This window comes from Equus caballus, chromosome 13, assembly GCF_041296265.1.
Source record: "Equus caballus isolate H_3958 breed thoroughbred chromosome 13, TB-T2T, whole genome shotgun sequence".
Classification (NCBI taxonomy): domain Eukaryota; kingdom Metazoa; phylum Chordata; class Mammalia; order Perissodactyla; family Equidae; genus Equus; species Equus caballus.
In genome coordinates this window covers 8,276,718-8,298,633 of record NC_091696.1, presented here as the reverse complement: position 1 = coordinate 8,298,633, position 21,916 = coordinate 8,276,718, and the positions used below count along the sequence as shown (strand labels likewise).

General features: G+C 39.4%; 1 protein-coding gene across 2 annotated transcripts in view; it reads right to left on the bottom strand.

Moving 5' to 3' along the window:
• The window catches only part of CYP3A95 (cytochrome p450 3A95), a 33,167-nt gene extending 16,272 nt beyond the window's left edge, over window positions 1-16,895 (bottom strand). Inside the window, exons 1-7 of one of the 2 annotated variants that reach the window (XM_070230610.1) lie at window positions 16,596-16,895; window positions 12,414-12,507; window positions 10,459-10,511; window positions 5,667-5,766; window positions 1,999-2,112; window positions 1,649-1,737; window positions 172-320 (exon numbers count right to left, since the gene is read on the bottom strand). In XM_070230610.1, the coding sequence (XP_070086711.1) occupies window positions 172-320; window positions 1,649-1,737; window positions 1,999-2,112; window positions 5,667-5,766; window positions 10,459-10,511; window positions 12,414-12,507; window positions 16,596-16,666 (670 nt within the window). In that variant the 5' untranslated portion in view covers window positions 16,667-16,895. 2 annotated transcript variants of the gene reach the window in all.
• Window positions 16,896-21,916: the final 5,021 nt, after the last annotated feature.

Here is a 21,916-nt window from a genome sequence, read left to right as displayed (position 1 = left end):
TAAACTACATTTTCTTCATTCATATATGCATGGATGCTTAGATTGTGAAAAAATTGAATTGTATATTTTAAATTGTTTAATTATATGATATAATAATTATATCTTAATAAAGCTCTTACAAAAAGGAAGAAAGGAAGGAAGGAAGGAAAACAAAAATAGTAGTCCACATACGTATTGAGAGGAAGAATGGATCAAGGAAATGAAATCTTAAGAGCTTCTTAGTATTTTCCACAAAAGGATCTTGTGGGTTATTGAGGGAATCTATGTTCACTCCAAATGATGTGCTAGTAATCACATCCATGCTGTAGGCCCCAAAGATGCTGAGGAGACAAAGAAAGACATGGAAAATTAAAATCAGTGTGTCTTTTCTTTCTTTATACAACACATGCAGCAAGAAGTGCTTTTTAATTCATACGCCCAGGCAAGGGTTAAAGAGACCCACACTTGCAGAAATTTCTGCTGGAACATCTGAAGAGTCTGTGCTACCATCACACTCACTCATGAGGTGTTTACCAGGTGCCAATCATGCAGCTGGCCCTGTGTTAGGTGAGCTGGGGGCAGTAAGGCATCTTAGAGCCTCCTCTGAGCCAAAAAAGCTGAGTCATAGACAGATGGAGAACAATAAACAAACAAACTACAGCAGTGTGTTTTGAGTACAGGCAACAGTAGGTGTATAAGCACCATGTCTGAGCAGAACAAGGGGCTGAATAATTAACTCTTCCTAGGGGAGCCAAGAAAGGTGACACCGATCTGGCTCTTGTCTCACCACAGGACCTATGGTCAGAGCTGATTCTTCTTTAGCACATTACAGAACGGTTACACCTGTTTCAACTTGCCAGGTGCATCATCCCTCCTTCTCTAGACCCCTTCTAAGGCTCTTGGAAAAAAAACATTCTTCCTCAACTCCAGTAATCTCAGGTTACACTGAGGACAGACTCATTTCTGTAAATGTAAAAACTAAGGATATTCTTAGTTAAAAAATAATGATAATAAATCACTCCAAAATTGATTTGGGGGATGATCATATGTCCCAGTTTTCCCCAGGACAGTCTCAGTTTACCTTTGTTGTTCCTGCATAATTAAAAAAAAATATCCCAGCTTAGGCAATAAATGATATGATCTCCCCACCCATAGCCTGTACAGGGCCTTCTCCCTTTGAGACTTTAAGAAGGAGAAGTGGTGAGAAGATTTAATACTTAGTATTTTGCTGGTATACTCAGAAAAAATCATGAAGGGGTTTAAGTTGTTCCAAGTTCCACATCGTAACTTTCCTACTCCACCCACTGCCTGCCAATATGTATCAAGTGCCTTCCTCTCCCACCATTCCATACCCTGTTAACTTAAAACTTTCACAATCATGTTTCCTTCTACTAAACTATGTAATTTTGTCTTCCAGAATATCCAAGCTAACAATTAAGCAGATAAATGAAGCCTAGCTCATGTACACAGGAGAAAACCAGTTCACTCCTGGCTTCCCTGCCTTATTGGGCAATTGACTCCTTGGGTGGCCCATTGGAGTTGTGGCACCACACACCTATATCTGTTTGGTCACTAGAATAACTCAACAGTGTGAATTTTGGCTCTGTGGCTGGCTGCTGAAGGGTCTCGTGATAGAGCTCAGAATCCCAACAGACTCACTCCTACTTACTCTTTCATGGTGATGGGTTTGCCTTTCTCTGCTTCCTTCCTCAGGTTCCTCACCAACATATCTCCATACTGGCCAATGATAGGGAACATCTAGAAACAAAATACACCACCATCCAAACTTCAGTGTGGAGACTCAAGTCCTTGAAGGACCTGGCTTTCGCAAGCATGTAGCAGTAAGTGACATGGGATAATAAATGTTATAATGTCTCTTCTAGGAAATAAAAATAAAATGCCATTTTTAGGAAGGTCAAATTCAGCAAAATACCCCCTTGGAAAAAGACTAAAGTCTTATTATCTATCTGACTCCAGATGAATTATTTAAGCTTCTAATTAAAAGTTCTACTTTCTTACCTCCTTGAGCTTCCCACTGGTGAAGGTTGGAGACAGTAATGTTCGTATTCTCTTCCATTTTTCATCCTCAGCTATAGTGATGGCATTTTTCATAAGTCCCATTGGACCAAAAGACTAGACTCAAAAGTAAAAGACATTTTGCCCTATGTAAATTTTGGAGGTCTCAACAATTATGAAAATTTCTTAAATTAGCATCAAATATTCAACAAATATTTTGACTTTCTACTTAGTAGTCAACCCTATGCTAGATGCTCAGCAAATATTTATCCCAAAAGCCTACGTTCCTGTGAAGGTGAAGGAGACATCCAGCCATCTCATGTGGTTTCCAGCTTTTATGTTCTTTTATACTCATTTTAAATGCAAATGACTCACGACATAGGGAAACTGTTCTTCCATGAGAATAGACAGGAATAAGACCTAGTTCATCCTCCAGGGCTGCACAGAGTGGAAAGGGATTGGTGAAAGATAGCCTTGGAAAACTCTATGATGCCTCAGACTAGTTCTGTCTTTACATATATGTACAGCAAAAGCAACCCAGACAAAGGGATTTCTTGAAACAGTGATTTTTAAAAAAAATATAGTAGTTAAAACTTTAGTAATCTATTTGATATTCTGAAGAAAAGATACAATCACATGGCAATCCCTTTCCATTACTTTTTTCTCCAGGGACAGAAAGGAAAAGAAACAGATCATTCTATTTCTCAGCTTGGGACTGGCCTAAAAAGCCAGCCTACTTGAGACTTTCTTTCATCTTCCAAAACTATATTTTGTTTTAAAATGGATATCTCCAACACCCATTCATGATAAAAACTAGGCAGAGAGGGAAATTTCATCAACTTCATAAGGAACATCTATAAAAATCACAGCTAACGTCACACTTGTGATGAAAGACAAGAGTGACATCACCAAGATGGCAGAGTAGGAGGCTCAAGCATCTATCGCCCAACAAAGAGCAGCAATTATACAGCTATCCACAAATGAAAATAGATCTAGAAGAGATCAGGAGCCCACTTAAGAAGCTTCAGCAACACAATGGAGCCAAAAAAAGAGAGAGAGAGAGAGAGAATACTTGCACAAATAGGTAGGGAGAATCATTTCTCTTTGCCTGCATCATTTAATCCCACAGGCCAGCACTGCTCATTGCTAAGAGGGAACTCGCCAGACTGAAAGAGTTCCCCTTGCTGGGAATAGCACGGCAGGGCAAGTGACCCGTTTCTGCAGCATTTCAGGGCACTGGACAAATGACTTGCTTTGATTTCAATACATCCAGAGACTACAGAGCTGAAACATCTTGAGACAGCTAGCAACAGAGAAGAATGTCAAGGACTGCCAGTATCAGCCATGCAGTTGGAGTGATCATGAATATCTGTGGCCTGCTTTGCAGAAGAGACTGGAGCCTTTGCTGCTGAGGAAACCAACAGCCAGCATAGAAATTGAAGATGCTCTGCAAAGCACACCACTATGTAAAACCATCAAAACACAAAGGAAGATAGGAAGAAGTGCAGAAGAAAGAACAAAGGATCTATGAACACCTGCATATACAAAATAGCATTAATAAGTTCTTTCTATCAGTAATTACTTTCAATGTAAATGGACAGAGGAATAAATAAAGACAATGTGGTGTATATATATACAACGGCATATTATTTAGCCTTTAAAAAGAAGGAAGTCCTGCCATTTATGCCAACATGGATGAACCTGGAGTACAACACAGTAAGTGAATTAAGCCAGACACAGAAGGACAAGTATCACATGATCTCATTCATATGTGGAATTTTTTTTAAAAAGGTCAAAATTATAGTAACAGAGAGTTGAATGGTGGTTATCAAAGTCTAGGGAGAAGAGGAATGAATGATATTGATCAAAAGTTACAAACTTACAGTTATAAAATGAATAAGCTCTGAAGACCTAATGTACAGCATGGTGACTATAGTTAGTAATGCCGTATTGTATACTCGAAATTTGCTAAGAGTAGATCTTAAGTGTTCTTACCACACACACAAGAAAAAGTAACTATGGGAGATAACGAATATGTTAATTCATTTGTGGTAATCATTTCACAATGTATACATATATCAAAACATCACATTTTACACCTTAATTATATATATATTTTTTTATTTGCCCAAAATAATTTAATAAAAATTTAGAGATGGTGAAAAAATGAATGCTTCCCCCTAAGATTAGGAACAAGGCAAAAATGCCCACTCTCACCACCATTCCTCATCATCATATTGGAAATCCTACCTGTTACAGTAAGACAAGAAAAAGAAATAAAAGGCATATAGATTGGGAGAAAAAAGAAGTGTCCCTACTTTCATATGACATAATTGTCAATGTAGAAAATCTAAAAGAATATTTTTTTAAAAAACCTCTAGAATTATAAATAAGCTCAGCAAGGCTGTAGGCTGCAAAATCAACACGAAAATCAACCACATCTCTATGTAATAACAATGAATATGTGAAAATACGTTGAAAATACAATACCATATACAATTACTCCAAAGAAAATGTAGTTCTTCAGGTGTAAATTTACCAAAACATGTACAGGATCTCTATGTTGAGAACTAGCAAATGTTGGTGAAAGGAATCAAAGAAATGTAAATAAATGGAGAGACATACTGTGTTTATGGATTGAAAGACTTGACCTAGTAAACATATAAATTTTTCCCAAATTGATCTATAGACTTTATCAAAATCTCAGCATTTTTTTGTAAACATAGATAAGCTTCTTTTAAATTTGCCTGGTAAGGCAAAACACGTATTATAGTTAAAACAATTCTGAAAAAAAATAAAGTGGGTGGAATCACTCTACATGATGTTAAGACTTACTCTATAGCTACAGTAAGCAACATTGTGTGATACTGGTGGAGGGATAGATACAGAGATCAATGAACAGAATAGAGAATGAGAAATAGGCCCAACTGATTTTTGACATTGGTGAAAAAGCTAGTCAATGGATGAAAGAGAGCCTTTCCGAATAAGGTGCTGAAGCAATTAGACATTCACAGGCAAAATTTTATTAAAAAAAGAAGCTTGACCTAAACGTCACACCAGATATAAAAATTAACATAAAATGGATCCTAGACTTAAATGTAAAACATAAAACTATATAATGTTTAGAAAAAATAATATGAGAAAATCTTTGGGACCTAGTGCTAGGTGAAGAATTTTCAGACTTGAAATCAAAGGCACAACCCATAAATGAAAAAATTGATAAATCCACCTCATCGAAATAGAAAAATGTTATGTCTGCTTTTTGTTGTCCTTGATAAGAGGAAAAGACAAGCTACACATCATGACTATAAAAGAATAGTAAGAGGGAGTTTTATGGTGATGGAACAGTTGTATATCTTGAGCGTGGTGGTCATTACACAAATCTACATACATGATAAATATCCACAAAGCAACATACAGAAATGCAAAAATGAGTATGCATAAAACTGATGAAATCTGAATAAGGTCTGCAGATAGTACCAACGTCAATTTCCTGCTTTGATACTGTACTACAGTTATGCAAGTTATTATCATTGGGAGAATCGGGATGAAGGGCATGTGACATGGCACCACCCTGTACTTCCTTTTTGGCAACTTCCTGTGACTCCATAATTACTTCTAAATAAAAATTTAATAAATAAATTTTAAAATGAAAACGATTGGAAGCCTACCCGCCGGTTTGTGAAGACAGAATAACATTCTTTCACTAGTACTGTTTTGATCATGTCTGGATCTGTGATAGCCAACACGGGCTGTCGACCATCATAAAACCTGTTGGGAAAACAAAGCGGATAAAATTTAATAAACAGATTCTAGAGCTGGAGCCACACCTGGAAGTCCAGACTTTCATCCTGATGTCACATAATCCATAACCCTAGAGGTCATGGTTTTAAATAACATTAGAACATTTGTTAAGTTTAGATAGTGTGTACGTGGTTATTTCCTATACCATTCTCCATAATTTTTAGTATGTTTAAAATATTTCATTATAAAAAAGAAGTAAAGTTAGCAAATAAAGGAAGGCAAGTAAATTATCTAAGAAAAAAAGGTTTTTTATTTTTTTATTTTTATTTTTTCAATTGCAGTACCATTGCATTATAACATTATATAGCTTTCAGGTGTTCATGGTAATATATATCGTATTCTGTGTCAATTACATCATGTTCACCACCCAAAAACTAATTATAGTCCATCCCTTCACATGCGAGTCTAATCACCCCTTTTGCCCTCCCCCCATTCCCCTACGGTCACCAGCAATCCAATGTCCATTGCTACGTGTTTGTCGTTGTTTTTGTCTTCTATTTATGAGTGAGATCATTCGGTATTTGACTTTCTCCCTCTGACTATTTTCACTCAGCATAATACCCTCAAGGACCATCCATGTTGTCACAAATGGCTGGATTTCATCATTTCTGATGGCATAGTAGTATTCCATTGTGTATAAACACCACGTCTTCTTTATCCATTTGTCCCTTGATGGGCATCTAGGTTGCTTCCAAGTCGTGGCTATTGTGAATAATGCTGCAATGAATGTAGGAGTGCATGTATCTTTATGCCTTTGCATTTTCGAGTTCTTTGGATAAATACCCAGCAGTGAGATAGCTGCATCATATGGTAGACCTATTCTTAATTTTCTGAGGATACTCCATACTGCTTTCCATAGTGGCTGCACCAGTTTGCACTCCCACTAGCAGTGTACCAGGGTGCCCTTCTCTCCACATCCTCTCCAACATTTGTTGTTTCCTGTCTTGTTAATTACAGCCATTCTGACTGGAGTGAGGTGATACCTCATTGTAATTTTGATTTGCATTTCCCTGATAGCTAATGATGCTGAACATCTTTTCATATGCCTGTTGGCCATCCATATATCTTCTTTGGAGAAATCTCTGTTCAGATCTTTTACCCATTTCTTAATTGGTTTGTTGGTATTTTTTGTTGTTGAGCTGTATGAGCTCTTTGTGTATTTTGGAAATTAACCCCTTATCTGATATATGGTGTGCAAATACCTTCTCCAAATTGTTAGATAGTCTTTTCGTTTTGTTGATGGTTTCCTTTGCTGTGCAGAAATTTTTAGTTTGCTGTAGTCCCATTTGTTCATTTTTTCTTTGGTTTCCCTTGCCCAGTCAGACATAGGACTTGAAAATATACTGCTAAGACTGATGTCAAAGAACATACTGCCTATGTTTTCTTCTAGAAGTTTCATGGGTTCAGGTCTTACATTCAAGCTTTTAATCCATTTTGAGTTGATTTTTGTGCATGGTGTAAGGTCATGGTCTACTTTTATTCTTTTGCATTTGACTGTCTAGTTTTCCCAACAAGATTTATTGAAGAGACTCTCCCTTCTCCATTGTATGCTCTTGGCTCCCTTGTCGAATATGAGCTATCCATAAATGTGTGTGTCTATTTCTGGGCTCTTGATTCTGTTCCAGTGATCTGTGTGTCTGTTCCTGTGCCAGTACCATGATGTTTTGGTTACCATGGCTTTCTAGTATATTTTAAAATCAGGGAGTGTGATACCTCCAGCTTTGTTCTTTTTTCTCAGGATTGCTTTGGTTATTTTGTGCCTTTTGTTCCATATAAATTTTAGGATTCTTTGTTCTATTTCTGTGAAAAATGTTGTGGGAACTTTGATAGGGATTGCGTTGAATCTACAGATTGCTTTAGGAAGTATGGACATTTTAACGATGTTAATTCTTCCAACCCAAGAGCCTGAAATATCTTTCCATCTCTTGGTGTCTTCTTCGATTTCTTTCGACAATGCTTTATAGTTTTTGGTGTACAGATCTTTCACCTCTTTGGTTAAGTGTATTCCTAGGTATTTTATTCTTTTTGTTGCAATTGTAAATGGGATTGTATTCTTAATTTCTCTTTCTGCTACTTAGTTGTTAGTGTATAGAAATGCTACCGATTTGTGTATGTTGATTTTGTATCCCATGACTTGACTGTATTCGTTTATTGTTTCTAAAAGTTTTTCAGTGGCTTCTTTAGGGTTTTCTATATATAAAATCACGTTGCCTGCAAAGAGTGACAGTTTCACTTCTCTTCCAATATGGATCCCTTTCATTTCTTTTTCTTGCCTGATTGCTCTGGCTAGGGCTTCCAATACAATGTTAAATAAGAGTGGTGACAGTGCACATCCTCATCTGGTTCCTGTTCTTAGAGGGATAGCTTTCAGTTTTTCTCCATTGAGAGTGATATTTGCTGTGGGTTTGTCATATATGTCATTTATTATGTTGAGGTACTTTCCTTCTATACCCATTGTATTTAGAGTTTTTATCATAAATGATGTTGTATCTTCTCAACGCTTTCTCTGCATTTATTGAGATGATCATGTGATTTTTATTCTTCATTTTGTTAAGGTGGTGTATCATGTTGTTAGATTCGCGGATGTTGAACCATCCCTGCATCCCTGGAATAAAACCCACTTGATCATGCTGTATGATCTTTCTAATGTATTGTTGTATTTGATTTGCTAGTATTTTGTTGAGGTTTTTTGCATGGATGTTCATCAGTGATATTGGTCTGTGATTTTCTTTTTTTGTGTTGTCCTTGTGTGGTTTTGGTATCAGGACAATGTTGGCTTCGTAGAATGAGTTAGGAAGCCTCCCCTCCTCTTCAATTTTTTGAAAGAGTGTGAGAAGGATAGGCATTAAGTCTTCTTTGAATGTTTGGTACAATTCACCATGGAAGCCATCTGATCCTGGACTTTTATTTTTTGGGAGGTTTTGATTGCTATTTCAATCTCCTTACTGATGATTGGTCTATTCAAATTCTCTACTTCTTCTTGGTCCAGTTTTGGAAGGTTGTATCTTTCTAAGAATTTATCCATTTCTTCTAGATTATACAATTTGTGGGCATATAGATTTTCATAGTATTCTCTTATTATCTTTTGTATTTCTGAGGTATTCATTGTAATCTCTCCTCGTTCACTTCTGATTTTATTTACTTGAGCCTTCTCTCTTTTTCTCTTGGTGAGTCTAGCTAAGGGTTTGTCAATTTTGTTTGTCTTTTCAAAGAATCAGCTCTTGATTTCCTTAATGTTTTCTATTGTTTTTTAGTCTCTATTGGGTTTATTTCTGCTCTGATTTTTATTACCTCCTTCCTTCTGATGATTTTTGTCTTTGTTTGTTGTTCTTTTTCCAGTACCTTTAGATGCGTTTTTAGATTGTCTGTTTAGGATTTTTCTTCTTTGTTGAGGTAAACCTGAATTTCTATAAATTTCCCTCGTAGAACTGCTTTTGCTGTATCCCACAGATTTTGGCATGTAGTATTTTCATTTTCATTTTTCTCCAGGAATTTTTTGAGTTCTCCTTTGATTTCTTCATTGACCCAATCGTTGTTCAGTACCATTTTATTTAATGTCCACACGTTTGTGGCTTTTCTGATTTTCTTCCTGTAGTTGATTTCTAGTTTCATATCTTTGTGGTCAGAAAAGATGTATGGTATTATTTCAATCTTCTTAAATTTATTGAGACTAGTTTTGTGGCCTAATATGTGATCAATCCTTGACAATGTTCCATGTGAATTTGAAGAGTGTGTATTCTGTGGTTTTTGGATGGAATGTTCTATGTATATCTACTAAGTCCATCTGGTCCAATGTGTCCTTTAAGGCCAGTGTTTCCTTATTGATCTTCCGTTTGGAGGATCTATCCATTGGTGTAAGTGGAGTGTTAAAGTCCCCTACTGTATTCTGTTACTATTTCCCTTTTTATGTCTGTTAATAATTGCTTTATATATTTAGGTGTTCCTATGTTGGGTGCATAGATATTTACAGGGTTATATTTTCTTGTTGGATTGTTCCCTTTACTATTATGTAGTGCCCATAAATGTCTCTTGTTACAGTTTTTGTTTTAAAGTCTATTTTGTCTGATATAAGTATTGCTACCCTCGCTTTCTTGTCTTTTCCATTTGCATGGAATATCTTTTTCCATCCTTTCACTTTCAGTTTGTGAGTGTCTTTAGGTCTGAAATGTGTCTCTGGTATGCAGCATATACATGAGTCTTCTGTTTTTATCCAACTGACCACACTAAGGCATTTGATTGGAGCATTTAGTCCATTGACCAATGGTCTATTGTCCAATAGTTCATTGACTAAATAGCTACTTAAAGTAGCTATTAATAAATATGTATTTATTGCCATTTTGTTACTAAAAAAAGATTTATTAAGAAGAATCCACCAACTCATTCATGAAAAATTATAATATTGAAGTTATATCAAAAATGTAATAAATACATATGACATAATATTAGATGAAAATTGTAGGCATACTGACACAAATGTGGAAAAATGTGTCTACAAATGGAAAAAGATTTGGAATGCTCAAAAAGTGACAGTAGAATTCTGAATGGTTTCATTCCCCTATTTCTAAAATCTCTAAAAAAGGCTCTCGACTGAGATTGCCTTCCACTCCAGGAAGCTTCATCATAACAAGTCTAGCTAATGGAAGTTTCCAGAATACTCACCCCCACATTTTTCCATATTTCTTAAAACATTTCTTGTCAAAAGCCAAAACACCCTGCAAGGAGAAACAAAATTAGATTATTAATCTAAATGTAATAAACTCTACTTATAACTGGGACAAAAATGACTTGAATCCCATGAAATCAAGCTTACTATCTTTCACTGATAGAGGGAGATTTTATTCAAAGAGGTCTTAGAGGAAAGGACAGAAAATAGAGGAGATATTTGAATGGAGAATCTAAAGTGATTCTAGAATTTTCTCCGAGTATTGTAGATACTAAATGATTTACCCATGCCTATGAATACTAAGTAACTCCTTGTCTTTCTGAAGTGATTTTGCTTGTGCATGTGTTGTCTCTGAAATCAAATAACTCTTTGAATTATTACCTCCATGGGCACAGGAGAAAACTGAAGCAGAGGGAAAGTTAGAATGGCCTGCACACTCTTTGAACTCCTAGTTAAGAATCTTTTTCTTTTATCTCATGAGTTCTCTCTCTAGAATTCTAACAGAATTAAGAAGTTTAAGACACTAGTGACCTCTTTGGTCTAGCAGATTTAATAAGTCTAACGCACGTGTATTGAGTGAAAAAGTGAGTGAATGGATAAATGACAAAGTGGAATTAACTTCCAGTTTTCCAGCTCAACATGGAAAAGAAGGGAGATGTCACCACTCTATATAGGACAGAGTAAATTAAAATATTTGCTCTGTGTTTTCACATATAACTTTAAAAAATCCTCTGTCACCTTCAGTTGTGATGATTTAACTATGCGAAGAAGTTTACAGAAATGTGGATCTTGGAATGCATCTATTAAGGAGCTTATCTGGGAAAGGCAAAAAGTAAATTATTGCTTTTTCAGAGGGGGAAAAAAGTATGAAAGTTCTTAGGTGGTAACGAGACACTGAAGACCTCAGTTAGGAGAGCTGGGATCTGAGAAACAAGCGTCACATCTGCAAGAAAGGAAATCTGAGGAAGTGAGGAGCCTGCACACAAGGCTCTACCTCCTTCATTTGGACAAAAATGCATAACCTTCCATCCAGTGGCCACAACCTGGCTCAGGCATCAGAGTTGGATTAACCACAAAGGCTCTGTGAGAACTCACAGTCCATTTGTCATCTAGTACATTCCACTCAGTTATATTAATTTTTTTAAAAAATTGTCAAATCATCTCCTTTCCAGTAATTTTGTATAAGTCCATATTTGTTGAAAAGAAAAGAAATACAACTTGATTAGTGATTAAATATCTGAAGCCAATAGACAACCATCATCTTTTCTCAGTTATACCCACTCCCTGCTCAGACTGACCTATAGGGAGCCTCCTTTGAAGGAAGAGAAGTAAAACAGAAAGCTCTTGTTCCATCTCTCAAATCCCAAAAGATATCATGGGTAGCAGAGGATTAGTTACAGCCATGGAAATAACTTCAGGGGTTTAGCACTTCTTCAGTGAATTCAAGCATATGTAAATTACCCAATGGTAAATACTGGGGCTGCCTAATTAACTGAAGTTTAATAGCTACCCAAGAGAAGGAAATAAAGAAAAGGGTACCCAGAGCTTATGTTACAAACAAAATCTAACTTTGCTGTGCACAGCTTAATGAACTACTACTGGGCTCATCCTTTATTCTTTAGTCCTAATACTCAGTATGATTGTGCCTTCCTGGGAATCTGCACCTGACAGAAAGAAAAGCCTCTTCAGAATGCTCACAAGTTGGAGCACCAAGTCGTGTGCAGAATCAGCTGGAGAGCTGGGCCGTCCAACAGAGTTGAACCCTGGGGTTCGTAACAGCTGAGAATAGAGTCCTGGGTTAAACCTGGAGATGTGCTGGGTGAGGCTTATGATGCCATCTGCAAAGTGTGAAACCGCAGAACTTCCTCCAGAGCAGGGGCATTTGTAATATGGAACTAAGATGGAATTTAAAACCATAAGAAGCAAAAGAGGGAGCTCAAACAATTCTCACCTTAATGTAGCCCAGAACAGTTCCAAAAAATGGCAGAGGTGTTGGCCCAGGAATTCCCAGTTTCTTAAAATGTCCATGTGAATAGGTCCCATACCTATAAAGTGAAAGAGAAAGCCAGGTCACAGGGATTATGGATTAGGTGCTGCAACTGGCCAGTCACTGACTCAGAACCGGAACAGTCAACAGAGAAAGAGGTCTAGGTCATAAACAATAACAGTAACTCCAACAGCAGTAATTACATTCACTCATCCTCTCCTTTCCCACCTCCACTGTGAGACCCACAGAAAGTAATGATGAGTAGCTAAAAGAGCTCAAATCTCCATGGTCCCAATCCTAGAGTGAATACTTGATAAATATTTCCAAATTTGAGTGCTCCTGAGAGGTTTTCAGGCTGGAATTCTTCCAGAGAATTCACTCGTGTCTATTTAGTATGTTGACTATTCCATGATTTGGAGATTCTCATTCTATTTAGAAAGGGGAAAAAATGTTTTTCTTCTCTGATGATAGATTTTGCATAACTGGGTCCACTCAATAGAATAGAGTTACTGAGAGCCTACTGTGACATTGTTCTTACACTTTGCTTGATGACTTTTATGCTTTTCTTTCCCTCTCTGCCCTGATCCTGACTTAGAATCTAGTTCTTAAATCTGTCTTCACAGGAAGGCCTTGAGGCAGCCACAGTGTTCTTACTTCTATAGAATTAAAACTATATTCAAGGCTTCCATTGGCCCAGTAGAAATGTGAGTGTCTTTCAGCAACTCCCAAGTCTCTTCTGTCAGGCAATTTGGTTGTCTTGAGCTAAAGATAAGGATGATTGACCCATATGCTTCCTGAATGATACTGTATAAAGGATCTGATGATTGAAGAATCCATTTCCATACCATTCTTCCCCCCATAGCATCTGGACCTCCAACCTGCCACACTTACTTCCTGAGCAAAATGCCAGGCACACTCATTTTTTTCAAGATGGTCAGTAACAAAACAGTTAGTTTACTGCCTCTGTGCATCAAATATCCCAACTTCATTAAGGCTGGTGTTTCCGACAGCAGGCCTGCCTATAATTCATCTTTCATGTGTCATGTGTGGAATCCCACAACTAGCGGTTCTAGATCTCTGCAAGTCTTCCCACTACAGGGTTACTGAGAGATGGCAGAGTGGAGGAAGGAGAGAAGCTGAGGGAAGAGGCTGCCAAAAGCCATCTTTACCATGATGTAGTTAGGTCTATAAGCTAACTCCACAGAGGTAAATTAGGAAAGTACGGCTGAAAAGTATGGTATGTATAAATGGTTCAACATGCCCTACAAGTGCTTTTAGCCTAACAATAGGGAGTCTTCCATACTTTAGGTAGCTTCCTGTTGATAGCAGAAGATGCATTGAGCAACATAAAATGAGTAACCATAAAATGTTCCAGAGAGTTGAATTAAGACGTCTTTTCTTTGAAGGTCAGCCTTTAAATTAGTACAGGAAGGATACAGATATTTAGTTCAAATCCAGCAAATATTATAATATGTAGTGATATGAACCCCCAAAATTGCATGAAAGGATGTGTGTTTGAAGGACCCAGCAGAAGAACCTTGGCCAGGCCCACCCAGGCATTTGGCTCCTTCCTCCAGAACAGCTGATGGAAGCATGTGCGCTGACTACCAGAAACAAGACTGGCCTCAGTTAGCCCCACTCAGTTCGTTCCTTTGCCATCATACCCACGTCAAATCAATTAAACCAATTTCTGCTTCTGAACTTTCAATGTGTTATGTAAACTCTCAGATAAGTCCAAGCAATTGAGTGAAAGTGTGAACAACACAGGTCCCCAAGGAAAGATCTCTTCTAGTGTCTAAACTCACAAGGTTCCATCTCAAGGCAGAAGGTGGGCTAGGTGAATTCCCTGCTTTCCCTCCAGCTTTCCTCTTTTTGCAGAGTAATGCTGTTTTTGATACATGTGAAGAGACTAACAACAAGGCCAATCATTTGTATTATGTTTACCTTATGTTGGCATAAGGAGCACATTGTCTACTCCACAGCAACTGACTCCTGGCTGCCTCAGTGTCCTAGGGCTACAAGGTTGTTTGCCTGGCGGTGATAGTTTCTAATGACAGTCCCACTGCCAGACCGACCACACGTAGAGTGATTTAGATGGCATCCTTGTGTCCAGGCTTCAAGCTGATGAGATGCTAATCCTGCTGTGCTGTGAGGGACCTCCTGTGGGACCAGGACCAAGGAGTATCACTGCTCTAAGGGATGAGGAATATTCCTCCACTTCATCCTGACTTCTACTGGATGCCTCTCATATCATCACTGGCCTACAGTCTCATTTATGCACTTGCATTGAGAAATTAACAGAATCTGCTGTGCAGGGATATTTAAAATATATATACAATCTTGGACCAGCCCTGGTGGTCCAGTGGGTAAGTTCAGTGCACTCCACTTCAGTGGCCTGGATTCAGTTCCCAGGTGCTGACATACACTGCTCAGTTAGAAGCTGTGCTGCCAGCCCACATACTAAAAAATAGAGGAATATTGGCACAGATGTTACCTCAGGGTGAATCATCCTCAGCAAACATATATACAATACAAACTATATCACAGAAGTATACTTTTGTACCCTAGATTCAAGTTCCTGACATTATTTTACAAGGGTGAGTTTATTTATGCATGTTTATTGTCACAAATCATGAGCCAACAGCCTTCTTTAGAAAATACATGCTAGGGGGCTGGCCCAGTGGTGCAGCGGTTAAGTGCACACATTCTGCTTCTCAGCAGCCCAGGGTTCGCCGTTTCAGATCCCGGGTGCAACATGGCACCGCTTGGCACACCATGCTGTGGTAGGCGTCCCACATAAAAAAAAACAAAAAGTAGAGGAAGATGGGCACGAATGTTAGCTCAGGGCCAGTCTTCCTCAGAAAAAAAGTGGAGGACTGGCAGTAGTTAGCTCAGGGCTAATCTTCCTAAAAGAAAAAAAAAGTACATGCTAGAAATAGTTTTATCAAGTAAAAAATCTGGTATTATGTAGAACAAAATTAAAACACATCAATTAATTTTAAAATGTCATCAGTCAGAAAATACATTGCCAATGTACCGGGAATTCCTAACATTTATTTCAAAGAATTAAAACCAGGATTTAAATTTCCTGTGTTCCTGATTTCCTCCTCTGAAAAGAAAATTGAGACACAGATTAAATGTGATACAGAGGGGGCTTCCTTACCCACATGTCAAAATTATCTCCTCTCCCAACCTGATCCATGATGCCAGGAATCCCACCATTGAAAGGAATTCCTCCACTGGATGGTTTTGATTCATCCTCCTGTACTGTAACTTAAAGTTAAAAATATTTAAAAAAACAAATTGGTTTTTGGGGCTCATGCCTTTACAGGCTACTAGCAGATTTCATATCAGGGGAAAAGAAATCTCTATACTGATGATAACCTTCCCAGAGAATGGAAAGAAAAGGTGAAAGAAAAGAATACAATTCAAGATTTCTTCCAAGTCTCCTCTGCTCCAGACATTCCCCATTTAGGGGTAAATAGTTCTGTATATTGCAGGATGGGGTAAATGAGTCTTAGGAGAAGATTCCTATAGAAGAGTCACAGAAAATACGGAACACCTGAGTCTGAGGACAGAGTAGAGCAATCTCCAGCCCACCTGAAAAGTCTAGGTGTTCAAGGTGCCTTGTGTAAATGATACCAGGTGGTGGGAAGGGTGGGTAACAGGAGCCACCTGAGTAACACAGGGACAAGTCCTACAAGTTTCTTGGAGCAAAGACAGACATTGGAAGGTGAAGTAAATGACACAAAAACCCAAGCCACTTCCTCCTGCCTCTGGGAGCCCCAGACCTTGCGATGGAGATGAGGACCCCACTGCAAAGGGGTTAGTTGCTTTATAATCTGTCTCTGCTGAATTCTGGTTGACTAGTCTAGGTCCAAACTGGTAGTCAATAGGAAGATCATGCCCAGGAGAAAATAATATCACTAAGCCTCAAGGCCATAGACATTGACAGTTGGAAGGGAAGTTTACTATTTCAAGGGATCTACATAAGATCAATAATAACCCTTCAAGTGTTTGTAGCATCAAATGCCTAAGGAATTTCCCCTTTATTAACACTTTTAGTCTTCAAAACAGATAATGGAAAGGGGTGCCTGATTAGCACCCCAAGTCCAAGGTTAAGAGGACATGAGCCTGGACAGTTACAGATAGAGGAGCACTAGACTGGTAGCTAGGAGAACCCACGTTTCCATGGAAAGGCTTGGGATCAGGTCCATGGCCACTTTCCTTCTGAGATTCTCTCCTCTGAGTTCTACTTTCAACAGTCTGTGTTACTGTTTGCAGGCCTCAGTGTACAGAGCTTCCCTTCCAGCCCAGAGGAGATTCTGTGAGACTGGAAGATTTGTGTGCTGGGAAAGTGGGTGGGGCTAGGGCTGAATCCAATAGAACGACCACTTGTGCTCCATGTGCAGGTGTTCTCTCTGCCATGATAGTTGACAAAGGATCATGGACATTGCCCAGATGACCTCCCTTGAGTTCATATTCTGTGGTAAATAAACAGCTCAATCAGTGTTATCAGTAAGCCCAAAGGTTACAGAAACTCAAGTAAACCCACCAGCCTTTAATCTCTAACCTGCCCTTGACTCCATGGGTGCATGCGTTCCAAAACACTTGAAATCCTACAAAAAAGCTAGGACTACAGATCTTTACCCATGCAGTTTTTTCTGCCTAGAAATTCCCCTGTGCCCCTAGAAGGCTCCTTCTCATCCTTCAAAACCCAGCTCATCAGGACCCCCTCTGTTAGTGTCTTTCCTCACCAACCTGCTTGAACATATTTAACCACTTCCCCCTCTGGGCAGCTTCTATCTTCCATACAAAATTCTATTATTGCCTTCTCTACCCTCTAGCACCATTGATGGTTTCTATACCAAGTTCTCCTATCATATTGAGAGGTGCTCAAGGGCACAGTCTGGGTATTAGTCACCATTGTGTCCCTAGTCCCTAGCAGAGTGCTTTATGCAGAGGGGACATCCAGAAAAGTTGGTGTAGTTGAGTTGGTAGACATGGGAATACTGAGCTACCTGTGTGCCCTTTTCCTGTGGCTTAGACAGCAAGTTAGATAGATTCTTGATCATATAATAGCCCCCTTTCTCTGGACAGATCAATATCCAAGAACAATGAGTGTGAATGAATGGAGCAAAGAGGAGAACAGCAGCCTGGATGGCCAAGTGGACCCAAACCACCCTAGCCACCAATAATATGACAGGCATCACTACAGGCAGTACACAGCACCCAGGACTAGAGTAGATGATGAGAGTTTTTTATTAGGGGCAAAGGAGTCAGAGAAGATTGCTTCCTGCTTTTGGACAGGGGGAGGATTTTCTAATGGGTGGTAAGGAGTTCATAAGATGAGTTCTAGAATCTCAATCTCTGTCACCTGTTAGCCCCCCGCCCCCAACTACATACCTGATGGGAGAGATCTGAGGGCTGAGCATCTGAAAATTACACCACCCATTATCAGCACTCTGACCAATGTTCTGTGTCTATTTGGCCTGAGAAACCATGGATCATGTCAAAGAAAAACTCTCAATGTTTCTTAAAACCACAGAAACAGAAGACATTTAAACTGTATTTGTGCACTTCCTTCTCTCTTTATCCTTCCTCAATTTCAGCCCTTCTGCAGAAGGTGATACTCACCCATCACCAACTGTTTCCATCTCTCTAACCTGAAAGTCCCCAGGGCTTCCCAAAACTTGCCTGAGTAGGTAGACATCTCACTGGTAAAATACAATAAGTCCCAACTATCTCACTCACCTCCTTTTACTTATTTAGGAGCTTGTCAGCAGCCTGAAATTTATACTGTCACACCTTGTCACCTTTGGGACAAGGTTTTCTCCAGGAGGCATCTGTTAAGATCCACAGCTGCCACTGGAAAGTGTAAATCATTAATATATCTGTGTATTCATCCGTGTATTGACTCAAGGCCAAATGAATGAATGTTATGTGTATGTATCATGCAGGTTGTGGGCCAGAAGCCAATAGGTCCCCTTCCACAAGAGCAGCCTCCCAATGGAGGGAAAGAGAAAAATAACTATGCTCAGAACATGGGTTACCTCTGGAATCACTGAGATAATGGAGCCCTACAGAATGGTAATTTAGGAGAGGATTGGCTCCAAGCTAGAATACCAACAAAGGACAGACATGGCAAGCTGGAAGATGATCCCCAGGAAAACTAAGAAAGTCTCAGGAATTCCAAGATGTTTCTTCCCTCTTTAGATGCCTTCCCTGGGCACTGGTAAGTAGGGTCATGCTACCTTCGCTAGCTTACAGATGTAGAAATTGAGGTTCACTGATGGCAAATGGCTTCCCAACAGCTATTGATCACAACAACATAGTATAAATAAACTAATAGGTATGGAGACTGAAAAGTCTGCTGCCTCACTGAAACACCTTACTCAACATTTGCCATTCCCTCATAAGTGCTACCATAGGAATGAGTGACACCCAAGGATCAAACAGCAAATTTAGAAAATTTCTGATTTCTGTCTCCATGTCTACCCCCAAAGCAGCTCCCCTATGGGTCTACCAGAACAAAGGATCCTACTTCATCTCAGCAAGAACAAAGGCAGACACAAGTCATGGTGACACTAACGTTATTGTCGGGTAGGGTCTCCCCTCTATGCTCCCAACAAGAGAGGGACACAAAACACATTCAAACAAAGAAAGGTTAGAGTGTCATCTGATAAATGTTGACATCTTAATTCTCTCCACTAAACACAAAGCCTTTTTTATTCTTCTTGGAAACAAAACCCCAGTGGAAACTAATGTGATTTCATCTTCCTCCAAAGCACATACTCAGCTATGATGATTTTGTTACTATGCCTAATAAGATCATCTGCCCACGCCAGTCACCTCAAGACCTCTCCAGCTGGTTTTGACCTATTCCAAGGGTGATAGGCTAGTCATTACTTGGGACTGAAATCTAGCCAGCACCATGTCCTAACCCATGAAAATGACCTTGTTTTGCAAGGGGAAACAATAGAAGGCATAATCTTTCTGCCCCTTCATTCCATTGAAGGGAACACCTAACATGAAGTCACTCCTATTCTAACAGTTGTGCTGAATGTGTGAAGGAAGACACTGTGTGTTGGAAGGACACTCCACATTCTCCGTATCTCTCATCCACTCGTTTGTGTACTAATGGGCTCATCATGTACTTTCAAAGCTCTGTTATAAAAGCTTAGGTTAAAAACATGACTAAGACCCAGAAATTATTCAGGTTGAAGAAAGAGACAAATAAACAGATACTTAAAGTACAGCCAAGTTAAAGTATACAGTTATGAGAAACACAGTATCCTCATCAAGAGTAAATGGCTTATCTGCTGTCTTGCTCTCCTTAGCAACTGGTCAAAGTTGAGTTTCAAATAACGTTCATGGACACATTAGGCTCAGACATCACCACATGTGGACAGGTTGTCAGCACTCAGTGATATAAGGAGCACCATCAGTCTGATATACTCATCCTGTTATATTGTTAGCCCAATTGGCTCCTCTTCTGGGAAGCCTGTCCTGACTTCCACTGGCCAGAAGAATTGCTCATGGTATGGGAGGCAAAGTTGCTCTGGAAGGATTTGCACATTTGATTCAATTTTCATAGGCCACAATCTGGAGAGTGCAAAAAATAAAAGCAAGACTAGGTGCCTGCAACTCAGTTCTCAAATCCCCATTCTTCTCAGTTGGGTAGATCTAGATCTTGTCAATTCAGGGTAGTCAGGTGGAATCTAAGTTTTGGTGGCTGAGCCTTGTAGTTGGTGGGGGAGTGGTGAGGAAAGTGACAGGTCTGTGGATATTCTCTCTGGCATTGGAAGAGGGGTCACCTCTCCCCAGTGTCATTGTATGTTGATTGGGTTGTATGCCTGCTGTGTTCAGGCTGTAGACCAAGCCCAAATATAAAAGAGTCAGGATCCTTGACCTCACAGAGGCACTGGGGAGAGAGATACTAAACAAAAAAACCACACAAATAAATATTGAGTTATAAATTGGGATACATGCAATGAATTAACAGTATTGGGCATGGTTGACACTTCTTTCTTAAACTTGCTCCTCTTTTGAAAGATATGAAGACAACAGAATCAACAGGACTTGATACATTGGAAGTATGTGACCAAGGCAATGCCAGGGCTCATTTCCTCCTCTGTCTTCGAGGAAAATTGACCAGAATAGACTGTGGAGGACCTTATAACATTCAGACAGCCTTTTCACTGCCTTGCTACCTCAACCTCTGTGTCCCTCGAGGATTTTCTAAACCCTCCCTCCTCCTCCTTTATTCTCCTTCCTGTCCTTCAGGTTCCCCCAGGACCTCCAATCCCGTCAGAAACCAAGTGTCTTGAGGTCAAGATAGAGAGCAAAGATGAAATAGGTTAGACCTGGGAGAAGATAACAGCTCATTTAGGCTCTTAGCTCTAAATTCTAGACTGGATTCTCAACTGGGAATGCAGAGAAAGGGGCACACCACACACACACACACACACACACACACACACACACACACACACACATGCACACAAAGGGAAAGTCCTAAGCTCAGACAATAACAGCTAATATTTATTGTTCTGACTATTTGGCCGGCACGAACTGATTCAGTCTACCCAACAATCCTATGAGATAGATATTGTTATGATCTTTACTTTACAGGTGAGCAAACTGAGGAACAGAAAGTTTAAGTGTCCGTTCAAGGTCTCATCACAAATCCCTAGCAGAGCTAGGATTCAAATTTAGACCATCCAGCTTCAGAGCCCAAGGTCTTAACTTTAACCAGGCTCAGCCTTGCCAAAGGCCACACAGAAGTAGTGGGGGGACTAGCTCTAGAGCCCAGGCCTTCTGAGAAGGTAGTGACCAGTGTTCTGCCCCAACACAGAGACAAGATGAGGCCCCCTAGCAAGCCCATTGAGGAGGGCTGGTGTGACACAAGGGAATATCCTTTCTGACCCACAGACATCACACCATGCAGAAAACTCCTTGCCCCAATGTAGAAGCACTTTGGTAGACTTTATAACATGAGGAAGTTTTTCTCATGGGTGCTCACATTCTACTCCTCCCCAGAGTGTCTCCTTCCTAATAAACTAACCACTAACATCTCTTCTGCACTGCACAGTTTATAACGTTCTTTCACATCTCTCTTAATTGATCCTCAGGACAACCCAGTGAGATAGGCAGTGTTTGGATTATTTTAATTCCCACTTTATATGTGTGGAACAGAAGGTCAGGGTGGGGAAGAGTCTTTCCAAAGCAATTAAACCATGAATCCAAGGCATAGAGTAAATCTTATGATTCTAAATTGTGGCAGTGGCATGCTTGCTTGAATTCCAAGATACCTCCTGAAATAACTTGGTAGGTTGTGTCAACCTCACATGGGATAAGTGCTTCCTTCCACATCTCCCAGCACACTTCCAGTGTGGTTGCAAAAATGCTACAGAGCTAGCTGTGACTACAAAAACTAACATACACATCCTTCTACTCAGTAGTAA